This window comes from Empidonax traillii, unplaced genomic scaffold, assembly GCF_003031625.1.
Source record: "Empidonax traillii isolate 1590-97213 ecotype Southwest subspecies unplaced genomic scaffold, ASM303162v1 scaffold355:size2308892, whole genome shotgun sequence".
NCBI classification, from domain to species: Eukaryota; Metazoa; Chordata; class Aves; order Passeriformes; family Tyrannidae; genus Empidonax; species Empidonax traillii.
In genome coordinates, this window is record NW_020955548.1 from 887909 (window position 1) to 903980 (window position 16072).

Here is a 16072-nt window from a genome sequence, read left to right on the forward strand (position 1 = left end):
GAAAGACATTTAAGATGGTCTTTGAGTCTGTTAACCCAGTACTGCCAAGTCCATCACCAAACCCTTTCCCTAAGCAACACATCTACTGTTTTTTAAATACCTCCAGAGTGGAATTCTTCTAGAGGTTCTGTTCATAAAAATGTGAAAAAAACCCCAAAACCGAGCAATGACCTTAACAGTTAAGCAGAAACACACTGTTCCATTACCAAAGTTTGTGCTCAGTTTGAATAATTTTAAACCCAATTAAAATAGTAATATTTATAGATTGTATTTTGCCTAGATCAACTTATGTTCCACAAAATAGTGTTGGTGACTGCACAGAACAGAAAAGCATCTCACTTTGTATCTCAAAGCATCTCAATCTGTAGTTCCCACTTTGAGGTGGGGATTTCACCTCAAACAGGAAGTTCGGATTTTTACTGTATTTAAAATGTGACACTTTATAAGGGGTAGTTTCGCAATGGTGCGGAGACAGAAACATGACAACTTAAAAAATCGTGAGCCTTTCTGGGTATTTTTTACCTTTAAGTAGCTCCAAGTAAAAATCTCGCACACGCAACGCACTGGGTGTTTTCCACAGCGGTGAGCAGGTTAATTATTTTTTCTCTTAATGTGATAAATCACGTAAAATCCCTAAACTATTCCCTTCTCACCTCAACCCTCCCTCTTTAATGGGATTTCCCTCTAGTTGAGCCAAACGTATCGTTTTTTCCTAAGGCAGACTTGTCCACAGGGATCCTTCACCGGGCAGGAGGCAGGAGCGGGCAGCCCCGCAGATGTCAGAGGACAGAGAGGGCGGCGGGAGCTGTTCCCGTGCTCTCACAGCCCCTTGAACAAACCAAACGTTTCCTTTCCGTTCCGCGACCCGAGCTCAGGAGCGGGGCCGGGCCGCTCCTCCCCTGAGGGCGGGGGCTGAGGCGGTGCCGGTGCCGGGCGGGCGGTGCTGGCGGAAGCGGGGCGAGCTCCGCCTCCCGCCGGGGTCGGGGGTCAGGCGCGTCCCGCCGCCTGCGGGCGCCCATGGAGGGCTCGGGGGACGAGGAGTCGGGCCTCGATGGGCCGCTGCAGCAGCTGGCGAAGCGGCAGCGCAAGGAGAAGCGGGAGCTCCAGGGTGAGGGGCGCTACGGCTCGAGAGCGGGGAGAGCGGGTGCCCTCAGCCCGGGGGAGGCGGCGGGAGAACGCGGGACCGGCGAGGCTCGGCGTGCCGCTCTCGCCGTGCCTCGGAGGATGCTCCGCGGAAGCCCCGCTCGGCTGCGCCGGTTGCGCGGAGCGGCGGGAGGGGCCGTGGCGGCGGCGGGAAAGGAGGGAGCAGCCTTTGCGGTGCCCTCGCAAGGGGCCGAGCGCGGCGGTAGCGAAAATAGCCGTGTGGGCAGCGGTGTCGGAGCCGCGATGTGCCGCTGGGTGTGGTGCTGCCCAGCCCGCGGAGTTCCTGGGAGCCGGGCCACGCCTGGGAGCTGTGATATGATGCTGGGCCATTGGCGTGGTCTTGGCGTTTTGCGACTTTAGTTTTAAGTTGAAGAAGGCGTGCGTTATTAGAAGGCGTGCATTATTATTATGCATTTTAGATAGAAAAGCCTGCATAGGGGCTCTTGCTGCCCAGGCAGCTGCGTTTTTTCATTCAAAGTGCAGCTGATCTGAAATGAACTTTCACGTCCTGCCCAACCATAGTAAAGTATCTGTAGTAGAAGACCTGTGTGATCTTACAGTGCCTCATATGAACTTGTAACGTTTTATCTACTCTATTACAGTAAATTAATTAAGTCTTTTAGCTGGATTCTGGTTTTGGGGAGTTTTTTGTTAAACCTTTCCCATTGCTACGGCCTTTTCCTTGTTTAGCTCTTTTGGTACGTAATGAAATAGGCCCATCTTCAGCCTTTTGTCACAGGATTAAAGGAGAAAGGTGACAGTATTAGACTTCATATTATCATTAATTCTATAGGAACTTTATGTTTTGAGATCCCTCAAATTCAGTTGAAATTGAAAAGAGAGGTAGGAATCAAGCATTGAGGTTAGCTGGCTGGAACACATGGCACATGGATTGGGAGAGACTGAGGAACAGTGGATTCTTCCACCTAGAGAAGGTGATAATTGTAGCTCTCCCCTACCAAATTGTGGGAGGGGTGTATAGAAGGCAGAGCCCCCATTTTCCCAGTGAGGAGAGGCAGGTGACCTATAGACACATATTGGCCTACTTGAAAGATACATTCCTGGTATATGTAATGATTAATTGTTTAACAGAGGTCAAACCAGTTTGTTCATAAGAATTAACATGAGGTGCATCTCAACCTCTGAAAATTCAACCCCCGCATACTCTCTTGATTTTGTTTATGCCTTTTAAGTCCTGGATTCTCTTCTCCCCCATTATGTTAATTTTTATGAACAAAGATGCTTTTCTGTCATACTCAGCCTATTCATCTGTGAGACTGAATGCTTAACATAAATTTTTCGTGCCTTCCCTTGAAAAGTTTCATTATCATCACCATCATCTAGTTCAATTGTGTCAGTTGATGGTGAAGGACAGGAAAATGTACAGGTGATGAATAGCGAGCAGGGTGTTAAATAATTGGTGCTGTAACTCTAAAACAGTGAATACAGAAGTGACAGATCTAGCAGGGAGTATTCATGTAAGAACATGGGCCAGGGAAGCTGTATTCATCCTGGAGAAAAAGAGAAGACTATGGGGAATCTGGTTCGCTCCATCCATTACACAGTGGAAATTACAATGGGGAGAATGGAATTTTCACGGGAGGAAGAAAATATTTTCATAGCAAGAATCATTAAATGGTGAGAATAAAGCTGCCCAGAAAGGTTGCAGAATGTTCATCCCTGGAGGCTTTGCACAGTCATCTGGATAAATTCTGGGTCCATCTGAATTAACATAATCTCATATATCTTTGAATTCATCCCCACTTTGAGCAGGAGGTTGAACTAGGTGACCTCTGGACATTTTTTCTAACCAAACTATTCTATTGAGAAATGGAGCATTGACTTAGAGACTAAAAATGCTTATGGAATTTAGGAAGTTAAGGTGGTTTTTTTTTCTTTTTTAAATACCCATTTTGCTTTTAGAAAATTTATTTTAAGGACAGGTAAACTCTGTTTTTACTCCCAATCTGCTGCTTGTGTGATTAAAAACTTACACATCTTTCCTGTGAGATTTGAGATCTCAGTGCCTGAATAATCATTTTGAAGGCAAGAGCCCAAGGTCTGCTGCACTGATGAAGTTCATAACTATGTATATTAGTAATCTAAGTTCTTCTCCAGAGAAAGAAAGAAACGGCAGTTTGCATCCTTTAAGAAAAAATATAACCACTTAAAAAAAAAATGTGATTGTTAGAACGAGCAGTCTCATAGCTAAACTGTTATACTGATGGTTGTAAATTTATTTTTTCTGTGTGATTTGCAGTTATCGTTTCTGCAATGGCCATGGAGTATATATATTTAGAAATAATGTTTTATTGCACTACTTCTCTAACAGCAAAAATTCAAGGCATGAAAAATGCTGTGCCCAAGAATGATAAAAAGAGACGAAAACAGCTGGCTGATGAAGTTGCCAAACTAGAGGCAGAACTTGAACAGAAGCACAAGGAGGAATTAAAGCAGCTGAAGGAAGCTTTACCTGAGCAGAATAAGGTAGGTGCCGTAACTTCAGTTGGTGTTGTACAGGTACAGTTTGTGCTAAGGCATTTTTAACTTTTAAAAATTACAATGAAATAACACTTCAAAGTACTTATCCTTTTCTTCACAGTATTCATAACTCTTTTCAACTTTGGAAAGATTCAGCTGTTGCGATGAATGGGCATTGCTGGAAGAGGCATTTAACAGTGGGGTTTTGTTGTTGTTAAGCACTGTTGAGAAGGACTGGTTTGGTTGCTTAAAGTATCACTTTCAAAGATATTGTCAAAAACAGGTTTAATATAAATTTGCAAAAGCACAACAAAATTTGATGGCAAGGTTTACTGTTACCTAATCCATGGATATGGCATACAAGGAAAGTTGAATTAATTTAGAATGATTTACACAGAGACTGGGGATGCAAAAGGGTAAGAGAGACCCTAGCATTGATTCACAAGATTCGAAGTGGACCCTCTTGGTTTCTAAACTTCTGATGAAGCCTAGGTGCAGCTGAGTCCAAACTTAGTCTCGGACTTGGGTGGTTGTTTACATCCAAAGGATTTTAGCAGCACTTAATCATTGATTAATGTAACGTTTGCAAGGTGATTCAAGATGATTAACTATAATCACAACAGTAACTCAATTATGTATAGATCCAAGCCAGCAACATATTACACTTGCTGTAGCGTGTTGAAGTCAATTCACACACACATGCACACAGACACAAAAATATATATCTATAAATGTACAATTCCCCTTGACTGTCAGCGAAATACTCAAGTTGAATGCCTTGGCATTTCTCTGTCAGAGAGGGCTGAGCCTCAAGGAGTGGAGGGTATTGACCCAGGCCCCATTGTCAGCTGACAATGGTCCGCTGAATATCACAGACTTGAGGGTTCACGAGCTTTGAGAGGTGCCCCACTCAGAGGGAGGTGCTGGCCAAGCCCAGTGTGGCCCAGGAGAGCACTTAGGGTCTTGCTTAGGACCACTGTGTTTAGGATCGACTTTAGACATCAATAACTTCCCATCCTGACACTAACCTAAGTTGATAATTCCTGAAATTATTCATTATCCAGTAACAATGGTAACATTCTGCTCAAGTTCTGATTCAGGTGGATAATGTTCCAAGGCTCAGGGGACGGTGGGGCAGGTAACTGATTATTTCCAAGTCACCTCCTTGGTCAGGCAAAAGGTATCCCTGGTCTGAACAGTGCCACTCCCAGGTAAGCCATACAGGAGTTCTGCTATGGTCAAGGGACGCTTCATCAGCCAGCTCATGGCACAAAGGCCAAGGTGTAATGAGAATTTCTGAGCCTGTAAAGCAGGCCCAAGGAGGTAGAGAAGGCCCGTGTGGGGGTAAGGGTGCACCCGCAGAAGTATTTGGTTTTTCTCTTAAGGCTGCATGAATAGCTGGGTACAGTGGCTGCTGTGGTCAGAAACACTTTTTCCTTTCAACCAATGAGCAGTGTTCACACTTCAGTATGTAAGAGAACTTACTGAAGAGAACATACTGAAGTATGAAAGCAAATAGCTTAAGTTTGAGATGCTCCATTCATAACTGTCTCTTTGCTGAAACTACAGAAAAAGTAATGAACTGCATGACTGTGGTTTGGGATGTGAGCTCTACTTTTGGCTTTGACTGTGCTATACAAAGATCTCTGTCGCTAAAATTCGTAAATATGCCCATGAACAGAACTTAAAACTGCTTCAGAACATGCATATCTTTATACTAATCAGAACATCTAACTTTTTTTTTTTAGGCAGATTCTGTAGCTGATGGTGTTGCAAATTTAGAACTTGAAGGAGTAGAGCGACAGATTCAGCATCCTCGAATATCAAAAGCACAGAAGAGGCGGGTATGACTTCACATAAAATATTTTACAAATAATTGATTGACATTATGTTCAATTAAACTTTATTGTAATGACCAAAGTTAAACAATTTTGCAGGGGACTGACTAATTCAGTACTGATGCTGTACCTACTGGGTGCCTTGAAAATCTATAAATCTGCTACCTAGAGATATGTTAGCATTTTATAGATAGTTGTACTTTACCCTCAGCCATGAGCTGGGAATCAGAATAGGTCAGGAAATGGGAGACAGAAAAAAGAAATTATGTAAAGCAAATGGTGTTTGAAAGCGTTTCACAAAAAATTTATTAAAGAAGTAAAGTAATTGAATTAAAATAATGGAAAATACTATGTGGAAAATATGCAATAGTAGGATTTTACATATTTAACAAAAGAACATTAATACTGCAATTCTTTTAAAATTTTGAGTTGTTAAGAAACACTACCTGGTGTCCTGGCTGTTAGGCTTAAATCTGGTTAAGCCTCAGATATTAAGCTGTGATGGATTAACATTCTCATTGTGCCTGCATGAATATTAGTTCAGGGTCAGAGGAGTGCTGCTTTATTGCATAGTCCATCCCCTCTTACATGATCACTGCAAACACAATAAAAGGATGTTCATAATTCATGGCACCATGCCTAGGCAAGCTGGGAGCTCTAGTTTGGTCTTCCTATATCGTGATTGCCTGAACCAGTCTGGTCTTGATTTGTGATGAATTTCAAGTATGGAAGTGAAAAGATCATTCTCTGTACTGCTTCCGTTTTTATTTGCTCATTTACTTTGGCACTTGCCCCCTTGTTAACTTAAGCATGAACTTATGAAACATTCTATGAAAGCAATTTTTATGTATTATTACGTGCCTTCTGGTATTCTTTGTATGCATTCTTATCCATTATTTAGGTTAGGAGCAGTCTTTTATGATGTATAGTACCTAGCCTGGGGGAGCTTGTTTCATGACGTGAGCTCCATTATGCAATCATATGCTTAAGTGGTAGACTCACACTTATTATGTATTTTCTGATGTTTAATTAGAATTCCCCTATTTGAGTGGTGAAATAGGTGATCTTGAAGAAATAGCTATAATTAATAGCCTTTGTATGAGTGTGTTATTTTGCATGCTGATATAATTAAGACTTCTGTCCCATAATTTTAGGTGTGTTGGAGACAATTAGGATATATCGGTCACTTACAATTTGCTAAAGTTTGAGTTTAGGAGGTCCCTAATGGGTAGTACCAATTCAGGCAAATATTTCACAGATACAAATGTACTGAGAAAATAGTTGAAGAGTTAGAAGCAAGCACTGAGCCAAGAACTGTACAGGCATATTCTAAGTTTTAACATTTGATGTAATTTTTGTGTTTTTAATATAAGGAGAAAAAAGCTGCCTTGGAGAAAGAAAGAGAAGAAAGGATAGCTGAAGCTGAGATAGAAAATTTAACTGGTGCTAGACATCTTGAAAGTCAGAAACTTGCCTCCCTTTTGGCAGCAAGGCACTTAGAGATTAAACAGATCCCTTCAGATGGCCATTGCATGTACAAAGCTATTGAAGATCAGCTAAAGGATCGCCAAAATTCTTGGACTGTTGCAACTCTGAGGAACCAAACAGCAAAGTATATGCAAAGTCACTTGGATGACTTCCTGCCTTTTCTTACAAACCCTAATACTGGAGACATGTATAGCAAAGGTAAGACTTGTGGCATAAGAGATTTTAAAAAAGTATTTTAACTGTTTTTGATAAATCTCAGTATGAGTTTGTGGTGTTTGTTTTTGAACTATTATTGGTTTGGCTGTGTTTTATGGAACATAGAATTATGATCTGCTATGAAACTTGGTATACCTGAATCTTAGTAATTTTATTTTTTTTAAGTAATCTATCAAACATTATTCCCCATTTAAAAAAAAAAAAAAGAAATCACAACTTACTGGTAACTAAATGGCAATCATGTTCTGGGATGTGATTAAGTTATTTTAAGCAGCTTATCTACCAGGTTAGGGAGGATTTTTTTGTCAAGTTTTATGTTGGTGTTTGCAAGATACATAGGAAAGCTGTTGAAAACAGATGTGAAATTCAAGAAAATCTATTTTAAAACGATTTTATAATAGTTTGCATAGATGCACTTTTTAATTCTACCCTTTATTTTCACTGTTAATGCAAGGTTTTTTGGAACCCATTCTTACAAACAGACAAACAAAAAATATAAAGAGCTTTAGTGCAGAGCAATGGCTCAGTGAATGCAGTTAAATGGAGTTTATGTACCTCTTATTTGAGCAATACATGATTTATTCATTATTCCTGGAACACCACACAAATGACTGCATAATTTTTTTAAACTTAATGCTACATTCATTTAATAGGTATTGCTGTGGATTTCATTTGCTCACTGGGGGCTGTCTTTTTCGTGTGGACAGAGATAATTGTCACAGACTAAATGTGTCCCAAGAGAATGCTGAATGAAGTTCTGCAGAGCAGCAGGGAATTGTGGTTTTCTGTTATAAGGAAACGTATGAAAAATAATTCTGAGCGACCTTCAGAAAATCTGAAGATTTTTTTTTCTCAAAATCTGTTCTTACGCTTCAGAAGCTTAGAATTTATGAATTTTAAACTCAGTTTTTCTAGAACATGATCTGAAAAGAGTTTATTTACCTGTTTACAAAGGAACTGTTTGGAATAAATAGAGTTTAAAAAAAAAAGCTAATCTGGAAATTTAAAAAAAACCCAACCAACCATTGAACTACACACAATTACAAGGCTTTTAAAATATACCTGACACCTGGCAATTGTGAGAACTAAGCATACTACTTACTGTTGGTTTGTTTTCTAAACATCCCCTGAAACTTAACAGAAGGAAAACTGTGCAGTTTCATGTTTGTTGTTACCAGTTCCCTGAATAAAAAGTTTAAATTATGAACTACACTTGTTATACTTGTTTTTATTCCTATCTTCAGCCCTAAATCTGCTTTTCAAACCAGTTACGAGTTTGGGTTTTCTTGGCCTCTGGTGGCTTTTTTTCCCCTCTCTTCAGTGAAGTACATGTTTCCCTGTATAATATGCTTGCACTTTTCTGGTTCTAGTTCTTCATTGTACAGTCAGTATTTTTCTGTAATTGCTTGTTCTAAAATAAGAGAAGTGCTAAAAGTTGTCTTTTCTTTCTCTGCAGAGGAATTTGAGAAATACTGTGATGATATAGCAAATACAGCTGCATGGGGTGGTCAACTGGAAGTAAGTATTGTATTGATAGTTTTTATTTGGGAAATTATGAAGTGGGTGAATATACCTTAAAAAAAGTGCTTCTTAATAAAGAACACCTGAAGACATAAGGGAACAACATAGTCATGAATAGTTGAGTATTCCTCCTGTGGTTGTAAGTTGTTTTCCCAAAGTAGCAGCTTTTCTGGTGGTGCACTGTATTCAGATGTATTGGACGACATGCAAGTTAATGAATTCAGTGGGTCTAAGTATTGTTTGAAAAGCTGACACTATGAGTGGGGGAAAACTTAAATGGTAGCAAAGCTGCCTATATCAGAGTAAGGTTCAGTCTTTATCATGTAAACAAGAACATGAGCTTTAGAAACTACATATGCATTTTTGTTTTACTGTTTTATGATAGTTACCAAATTACTGAAAAGAGCCCAATATTGTATCCTCAAAACAATGATTAGTTTAAGGCAACCTGTTTTCAATAAAGTTTAAAACGTTAAAACAATTTTGCTTATTTTAATATTTATTTGCTGACAATATTTGTAATGTTGTGTTTGAACTATCTGCTAAAATTAAATGCCTAGTCTTCCTCTCTCCTCCCTACATTAAATTTAATCCCATTACTGAATTGTTTTTATGCCTTAAAGCTAAGGGCTTTGTCGCACATTTTGCAAACACCTATTGAAGTAGTGCAAATGGATTCCCCTCCCATTATTGTCGGTGAAGAATATTCGGGCAAACCAATAACACTTGTGTAAGTATGTAATTTTATCTCTTCAAATTAGTGCCCTTATTTCTATAACATAGGGCTCAGCTTTGATTTTCACGTGCTCTTTTACTTTCTTATTACATATCTGATGAAATGCTGCTTGAATAATGACTGTGCAAGTCAGAAATTTTTATGATTGACACATTACTCTGAAGAGATTGTAAATGGAGTACTTAAAATGCTGACAATGTCTGACGTGTATCAGCCACTGTGTATCAGCTTTGTAGAATGCTGCAAGGTCATTTTACCTGTTACATAATTGCAAAATAATAGTGAAATTGATATGAGATCTAGGAGGAAACCTTTTTCCCTCTTCCAAGTATATGTCAATCTGTGCCTGGAAGTCACCAGAATTAAAAATTGTCTTTATTAATACTCTTCTATTTAATTAATGTTTTCTGTATATTTTCTGTGGTAAAACTTGGCTTTATTTAAGTTGTCTTCCAGTGTTGTTACTGTTTGGCATGACATATACTTTTAGTTAAACTGAACACTAACTCAATAACTTTTTTTTTTTAGGTATATGAGGCATGCCTATGGATTAGGAGAACATTACAATTCTGTAAAACTTCTAACAGATGCTGCTACAGAAAACAGCAGCTAGCATACAAAAGTGATACGTTCGCGTGGATAACAGTTGCATCATGATGTGTTGGGCTTCAGGCAATTCCCAGACAGACTGGAAAGTAGAATTAAATGGAATGTAATAACAATGAGGAAAAAAAAAAAAGGACATGAAAGGTTTGACTATAAATCAGACATAGCTCTTGATTTAAAACACAACCAAACAAATCCACATAATGATATTTTGAACTTGTTGGTATAATTATGTTTAGAAGATCTTCTTTAATATGGTGGCTGTATAGATCAGATTTTTTTTAATAAAGCTTCTTTCCATACTGCAGTGAAAATACTGAGTAGTAAATGTTTTGGTTAATCAGCATTTCTGCTGAAGAATTAAGGTTACTTGAAGGTTCCTGTTCCATTATTTCTGTTCGATTTTGATGATAATAGAAGGGGTAAGGCATTTGAAACGATTGTATTTTGGTTGATGGAATACCCTCAGCAGTGTTCCTTTAGTTTTATCAGGATCTACTTTTAAAGCTGTAGTAAGGATCTCCTTCATTTGGACAGGGAAGACTTGGAGGCAAATCTAGTACTACAATACCTAGATTGGCTGGAAGAATTGCACAATTTTTTTAAAGACTCTCATGTAAGATTTGTGCCAAGAATTGAGGTAGGGTTTTTTGCAGTTGACAGCAGGAACTGAACACTCGTGCAGCAAGAGCATTGCTGTTTATGGCTGTACATCATAACACTGATGCAAGTTAACTGCACTGTTCATTCTTCATAGTCTTTCATTTGTGCATTTCAATGATACAGGAATCTTAAAAAGAGACCCTCAATGTCCTCACAAAACTCATCTGAACTCATCATTTATGGATCTGCTGATCTAAACACTTTGTCATCAAAAGTGTAATGTTTTATAATGCTTAAAAGAGCTGGTTGCACACTGGTGTAGAAATAACCACCTTGGGTTTGTCAGTAATTTTAAAGGTGATCTGGAGAACAATTAAGTTTAATTGCTTCTTTGATGCACAGAGACTTGAAAGGTGAGAATTTTAGTATGGCTTGACTTTTTACATTAGAAACGTAGATTGTTGTCTTTAAGTCACTGCAGATGTGGCTTCAAAAGTACAAGCATACTGAAACCAAAGTTGTAATGCAAATGTTTTTTAACAAGTGATTTTTAAATTATTTTTTTGCTTAAAGCCTTAGTTAATAACATGATTATCTGTATTTTACTGCTACTGAGTTGGTTTGGACAAAAGTGGATGATGTCCAGATTAAACACCTTGGCCTTGTTTGAGGATTATGACCTACCAGTACATGTCTTGTAGTCCTAAAGCTAGCCAGGAGATTGACATTCCTGGAACTTACAAATTAGAGAGAAAAATCTGCTCTTACTTAAGAAGGAGATAAGTGTTCACTTTATGGGTCAGATTATGTCTGATTTAAAGCACTTTGAGAGAGAGGGAGGGAAAAAATCAGATCATTACAGCAGGGGTTTTTGGACAAGCAGTTCTTTAAACTGGTGCCTGCCAGGAAAGTATTAACAAGATCAGAAGTTTTTACATCCTTATTTATCTGTTACAGTATAGCAAATATACTTGGTTTATATATCAAACAAGTTGGTTTACTATAGAATTTGGTTTACTACCTTGATTGTATAAAATTATGTTTTTAATTTCAAACAAAATACAGGATATAATAACATGGAAAAAGTGTTTCTATTCATAATAACACTATGAATTTCACTAAAAATAATAATCAAAAATACTCTTCTCTGCATTGCTTTTAATTTATGTGATATGAAATGCACGTGCATTTTATAGATACTTGGTGAAAAGGGTTTTTTGGTTTATTTGGGTCTCAGTTTTGTTTGATTAACTGAGAGAGAAAAGATGCTGGAATCAGGGAGCATCTGTACCAACAGTTTGTCATATTGAGGATGTTTACAGTTCGTATAAAGTTAAATAATGTTCTAATATAGTGAGTGAAAGATTCTTGCTCATGCTGTATGGGACTTGCCCAAAAGTAATAAATTGGTTTATTTGTGGCAAATCTTGTTCATGTCACTTTTTATTTTGTACTCAGATACTTCACTTTTATTTCTTAGTGAAAATAAGGTTACCCATTTACCCCTCATGACTTTAAGGTCCTACTGTAGTATGAATTCTCAAACAACTGACTGTATTCAAGCAGACAGAGCTTTGCTCTGTGTGAAATAAAGGTGTTTATAGACAAAATTTATCCTCAGCAGTTAAACTTGAACTCTTCGGAAAAGTTGTATTTGAAAATGCTGTTGAACTTCACCATGTATCAAATGATCAAGTGAAACTGAGTGGATTTTGGTTTTTGTTTGTTTTTTTTTTTTTTTTCCCTCCACAATTTAGCTTTTAACTTCATCAGTTTACATTTTCTCTGCAGAATAGCACTACTTGCTTTGTGTTTCTGTGTATTTCAGTAGCTTTTCTTACTTTTATCTGCAATTCATTGACATCAGTTTCTTCAGCTACTATATCTTTTAAGGATTCTTAAGTATTCTTTTTGCCAGATTGAGACTAGTTTCCACTAGGAATGCTCACATGAACGGCAGGGAAACTGTCTAGTGATCTGCAATAAATTGTGTACCATATTCTGAAAGGGACAAACCAATTTTTGTTGAAAGCAATGGGTATAATTAAGCAAATTAGGGCCTCCTCGTGGAGGCACCTGTGGCATTTAGTGCTCTTCCCTGTTCCTTTCACTTGGTCTGCACCAGTCTCTGCTCCCCTGTGCGTGCCCAGCTGTATGGGCTGCAGCTCACCCCAGAGAGCAGGTGGGTGGTGGGTGGCTGTGGGAGGGAATGCTCTCATAAATGATTTAAATAGTCCATGAGTTTGACGTTTGTTTTTTTTTTAAAGAAATAAATAATATGAAATGCAATGATACTCCTTGTGTGCATTTGTACAACTCTCTTAACTTCCTGTGTTTATGGATATTAAAATATTGCACCAAAGCTAAAACAGAACTTTACGTTTAGAGTGGTTGAGGTGTTGTAGTTTAGGAACAGAACTCCCTAATTCAGTGCCCCCTCCTCCCACCCCAGGACTCTCCCAAACCAGGCATCCTCTCTCCCTTCCCTCCTCCCTTGGGAGATAAAAAAGACAGAGAATGATCTTTTGAGATAAGAACAATTTACTGGAAACAGCAGTGCAATGAGGAAATGAACAGTAACAGCAACAATACGAATAAAAACAGTGTTCAAAAGAGAGGGTGGTTTACAGGCAAAAATGCTCACCAGGCCCAGGACAATGAAAAATAATGGCAGACAGACCCTCTGCACCCACTCTTTTTTTCCTGTTGAAAAGCCATGCTCACCTTCCTGGAAGTGAGAATCCCTGACCTTCACCCCCTGTGGTGACATGAGATGGTATAGAATGGCACACCGACACGGTGCCAGGCTCTGCTCCCTCACACATACTGCAAAAAAGTAACTAAAATCCAGGACAGGAAGGAAAGTTACTGAGAAATCTGTAGGCATAGTGAGAAGAGAAACGTGTGTTCTGTGTATTTGCTTCAGGCTGCAGGTCCCTTGTTTCCGTGTCAATATTTCTCAAAGGGACCACGTTTCTCAGAAATTTTAGCTGAGGATTTCCCCAATTGGAGATGAGTTTTCCAGCTTCTTCAGGCTCAGCCTCCTAGGTTAGAGGGAGATGTTTGTTTGAGGTTTTCTGATCACATTGATTGATAGATCCATCTGACTGACTAGAACAGCTTCAAAGGTCCTTCTTGTTGTTCAGCCTGTTTACAGTGCTGGTGTGTTGCATTCAGTAGGATTAACTCACCTGATGTTTATTCCTTTAGACAAGTCTTCCATTCCATTCTTATCCTTGACTCTGCCTTTCTTATATGAACTATCATACTTAGTGCTTTCCAGATAAATCATTTTATTAGATTTATTAGCTGAAGAGTTGCAGTGATGGACTGTAGTCTCTTTCTGCTGGGACTGGGGACTGTTTAAGTTACCAAGGAATTTTACCCATTTGATCTCTTGTTGCTCGGGACTCCTGGAGCTCTCAGCTGTGTACTGTGGTGGTTGGAAATCCCAGGCAAAGAGATGTGCTTATCACATTCAGGCTCAAAGTCAAAGTAAGCAAGTCACCCTCGGTTTTCTGCTTGAATTTCAGTTTGTCATCTTTTGTTTATACTTCCAAGGATCTTTCCATGATCACACCCCCCTTTGGTTTAGCAGCAGCTGCACATCTCATTAAAGCAGTTTCTATTTCTTGCACCTCATTAATGAAGGTGTTACAAGACTGGACTGGACATCACTAATGGACTTTGTCACACAGCATTAGCTATCTCACTCAGTGGATGCCTTGAACTTTTATAATTCTCCATGAACCTGTCTACATCACGGAATACCAATCCCAACAAGCATGGAGTGTTTCTGGCAGACTTTGTTATATGGCACCAAATACTTTGTTAGCTGGACAGAAATTACCCAAGTTATTACACAGAAATCACTCATTTCATAGGCCTTTCACCTCTTTTGAAAAGGCTTCTTCATCTCAGAGTTGGTAATGATTTCTTTGCATATGCAGTTCTCACTGCTTCTGCTGCGACTGCCAGTAAGAGTTTCAACCATATGATGATTTTTTTCAAAATCTGGACTTCATCCATGAGTATCTGGATGCAGGCCAGGGAGCTAATTTCAAATAGTTTGTAGTAGCAATTCTCTATTATAACTCATAGAGTACGTAATGAAAAGAGTGACTTGGAAATGGAATGTCCTAAATTCCGTGGCCATCTCCCTCAGCCAAGCAGTTCTCAAGACACACTTGCATTTATATGTACTTTCTGAAGCACTGAAAGTCCTAATTTTTCCCTAGGTCCTCTTAAAGTTACAGAGTTTTTGGAATAAAAGATTTGTGTGTTGGATAATGAACTTTCAACCCCATATTAAATGATGTAATGCCCTTAAAAGTTGCTCTTGAAAAGAGGCTGAGGTGGATATGCCTCATTCCAAATGTGAGTGACTTAAAGGGTCCCATTATGGAAAAATAAATGGAGCTTCATACCCATAATTACTTTAGCTGACAAGTTTAGCTGTGCAGCAATAAAACATACATCATCTTAATATATATTGTTAATCTTGCCAATGATTTATACCATCTGAAATTACCTCACCAGGTTAGATAGAATGAAGTCAGTGAAAAGCAGCTAAGCTTGATAACCAAGCTAGACAAAATGACAAGTAGGTTTTTCACTGCTTAGTATGTGTTATTAGAAATTATTTAAATGCTAAAAGATAACATGAAATTCCTTTCTTTTAGCTATAATTAGTCCTGCTGTGGATGTGTTCAAACAAAAAAGATATTTCAGATATTTCATAACAGTAAATAGACATGGTTTTATTTCATTTGGAGAACTGCATTTGAATGTGCTAAGATTTTAGGTTAAGAAATACCTCCAGCCTTGACATCCTCCCGATAAATCATGGTTGCAAAGCAACTAACAAGAAAACTTCATTGTTGGAGGGGTGTGTGTGTGAACACACTTCTGTCTGTACTGCTTGGGAGAGGACATTTTTGTTTAGATGTGTTTCTTGCTGTCTTTTCTCACCTGAGAGAAGTCAACGTGGTGGTGACAGGAACTGGGAATCTTTTTAATAACAGAAAATCAAACTGTGTATTCATCTGCCTTTTCCATTTGAAGATGATTATTCTTTATATAAAATGTACAGCATTTGTACTAATTGGGATATTTTCAAGCAATTTAGCATAAAGTGAGATACTTACATTTCATTGGCCAACAATATCCTTCTTTTAAATATATAGATACATAAAAGCAGTAGTTCAAACCTGAAATTTGGAAGAAAATAAAATCCATATGCTTTAATTTTTTTTTCTCATCATTGTTTGTAATTTTGTAAAAACTTGGAGCAATTATCTTAGTCCAAGATTTTGAACAGAACACAACTGACTTTTTAGTCCTAGCTACACAGTTGCTTATGGCCACTATCACTTAAGTTCTGTATGCCAGTGAACATAGGAAAACACAAATGTCTGCAAAACAACCGATTTAATAAGCT

General features: G+C 38.4%; 1 protein-coding gene across 1 annotated transcript; it reads left to right on the top strand.

Annotated features, from left to right (window-relative positions):
- The first annotated feature begins 971 nt into the window (after nt 1-971).
- OTUD6B (OTU domain containing 6B) lies at nt 972-12057 on the top strand. The gene is made up of 7 exons (XM_027892513.1): nt 972-1108; nt 3476-3630; nt 5373-5468; nt 6836-7148; nt 8623-8684; nt 9311-9417; nt 9952-12057. Exons 1-7 carry the CDS (start codon nt 1018-1020, stop codon nt 10034-10036), a joined length of 909 nt encoding a protein of 302 aa, XP_027748314.1. The 5' UTR covers nt 972-1017; the 3' UTR covers nt 10037-12057.
- The last annotated feature ends 4015 nt before the right edge of the window (nt 12058-16072 follow it).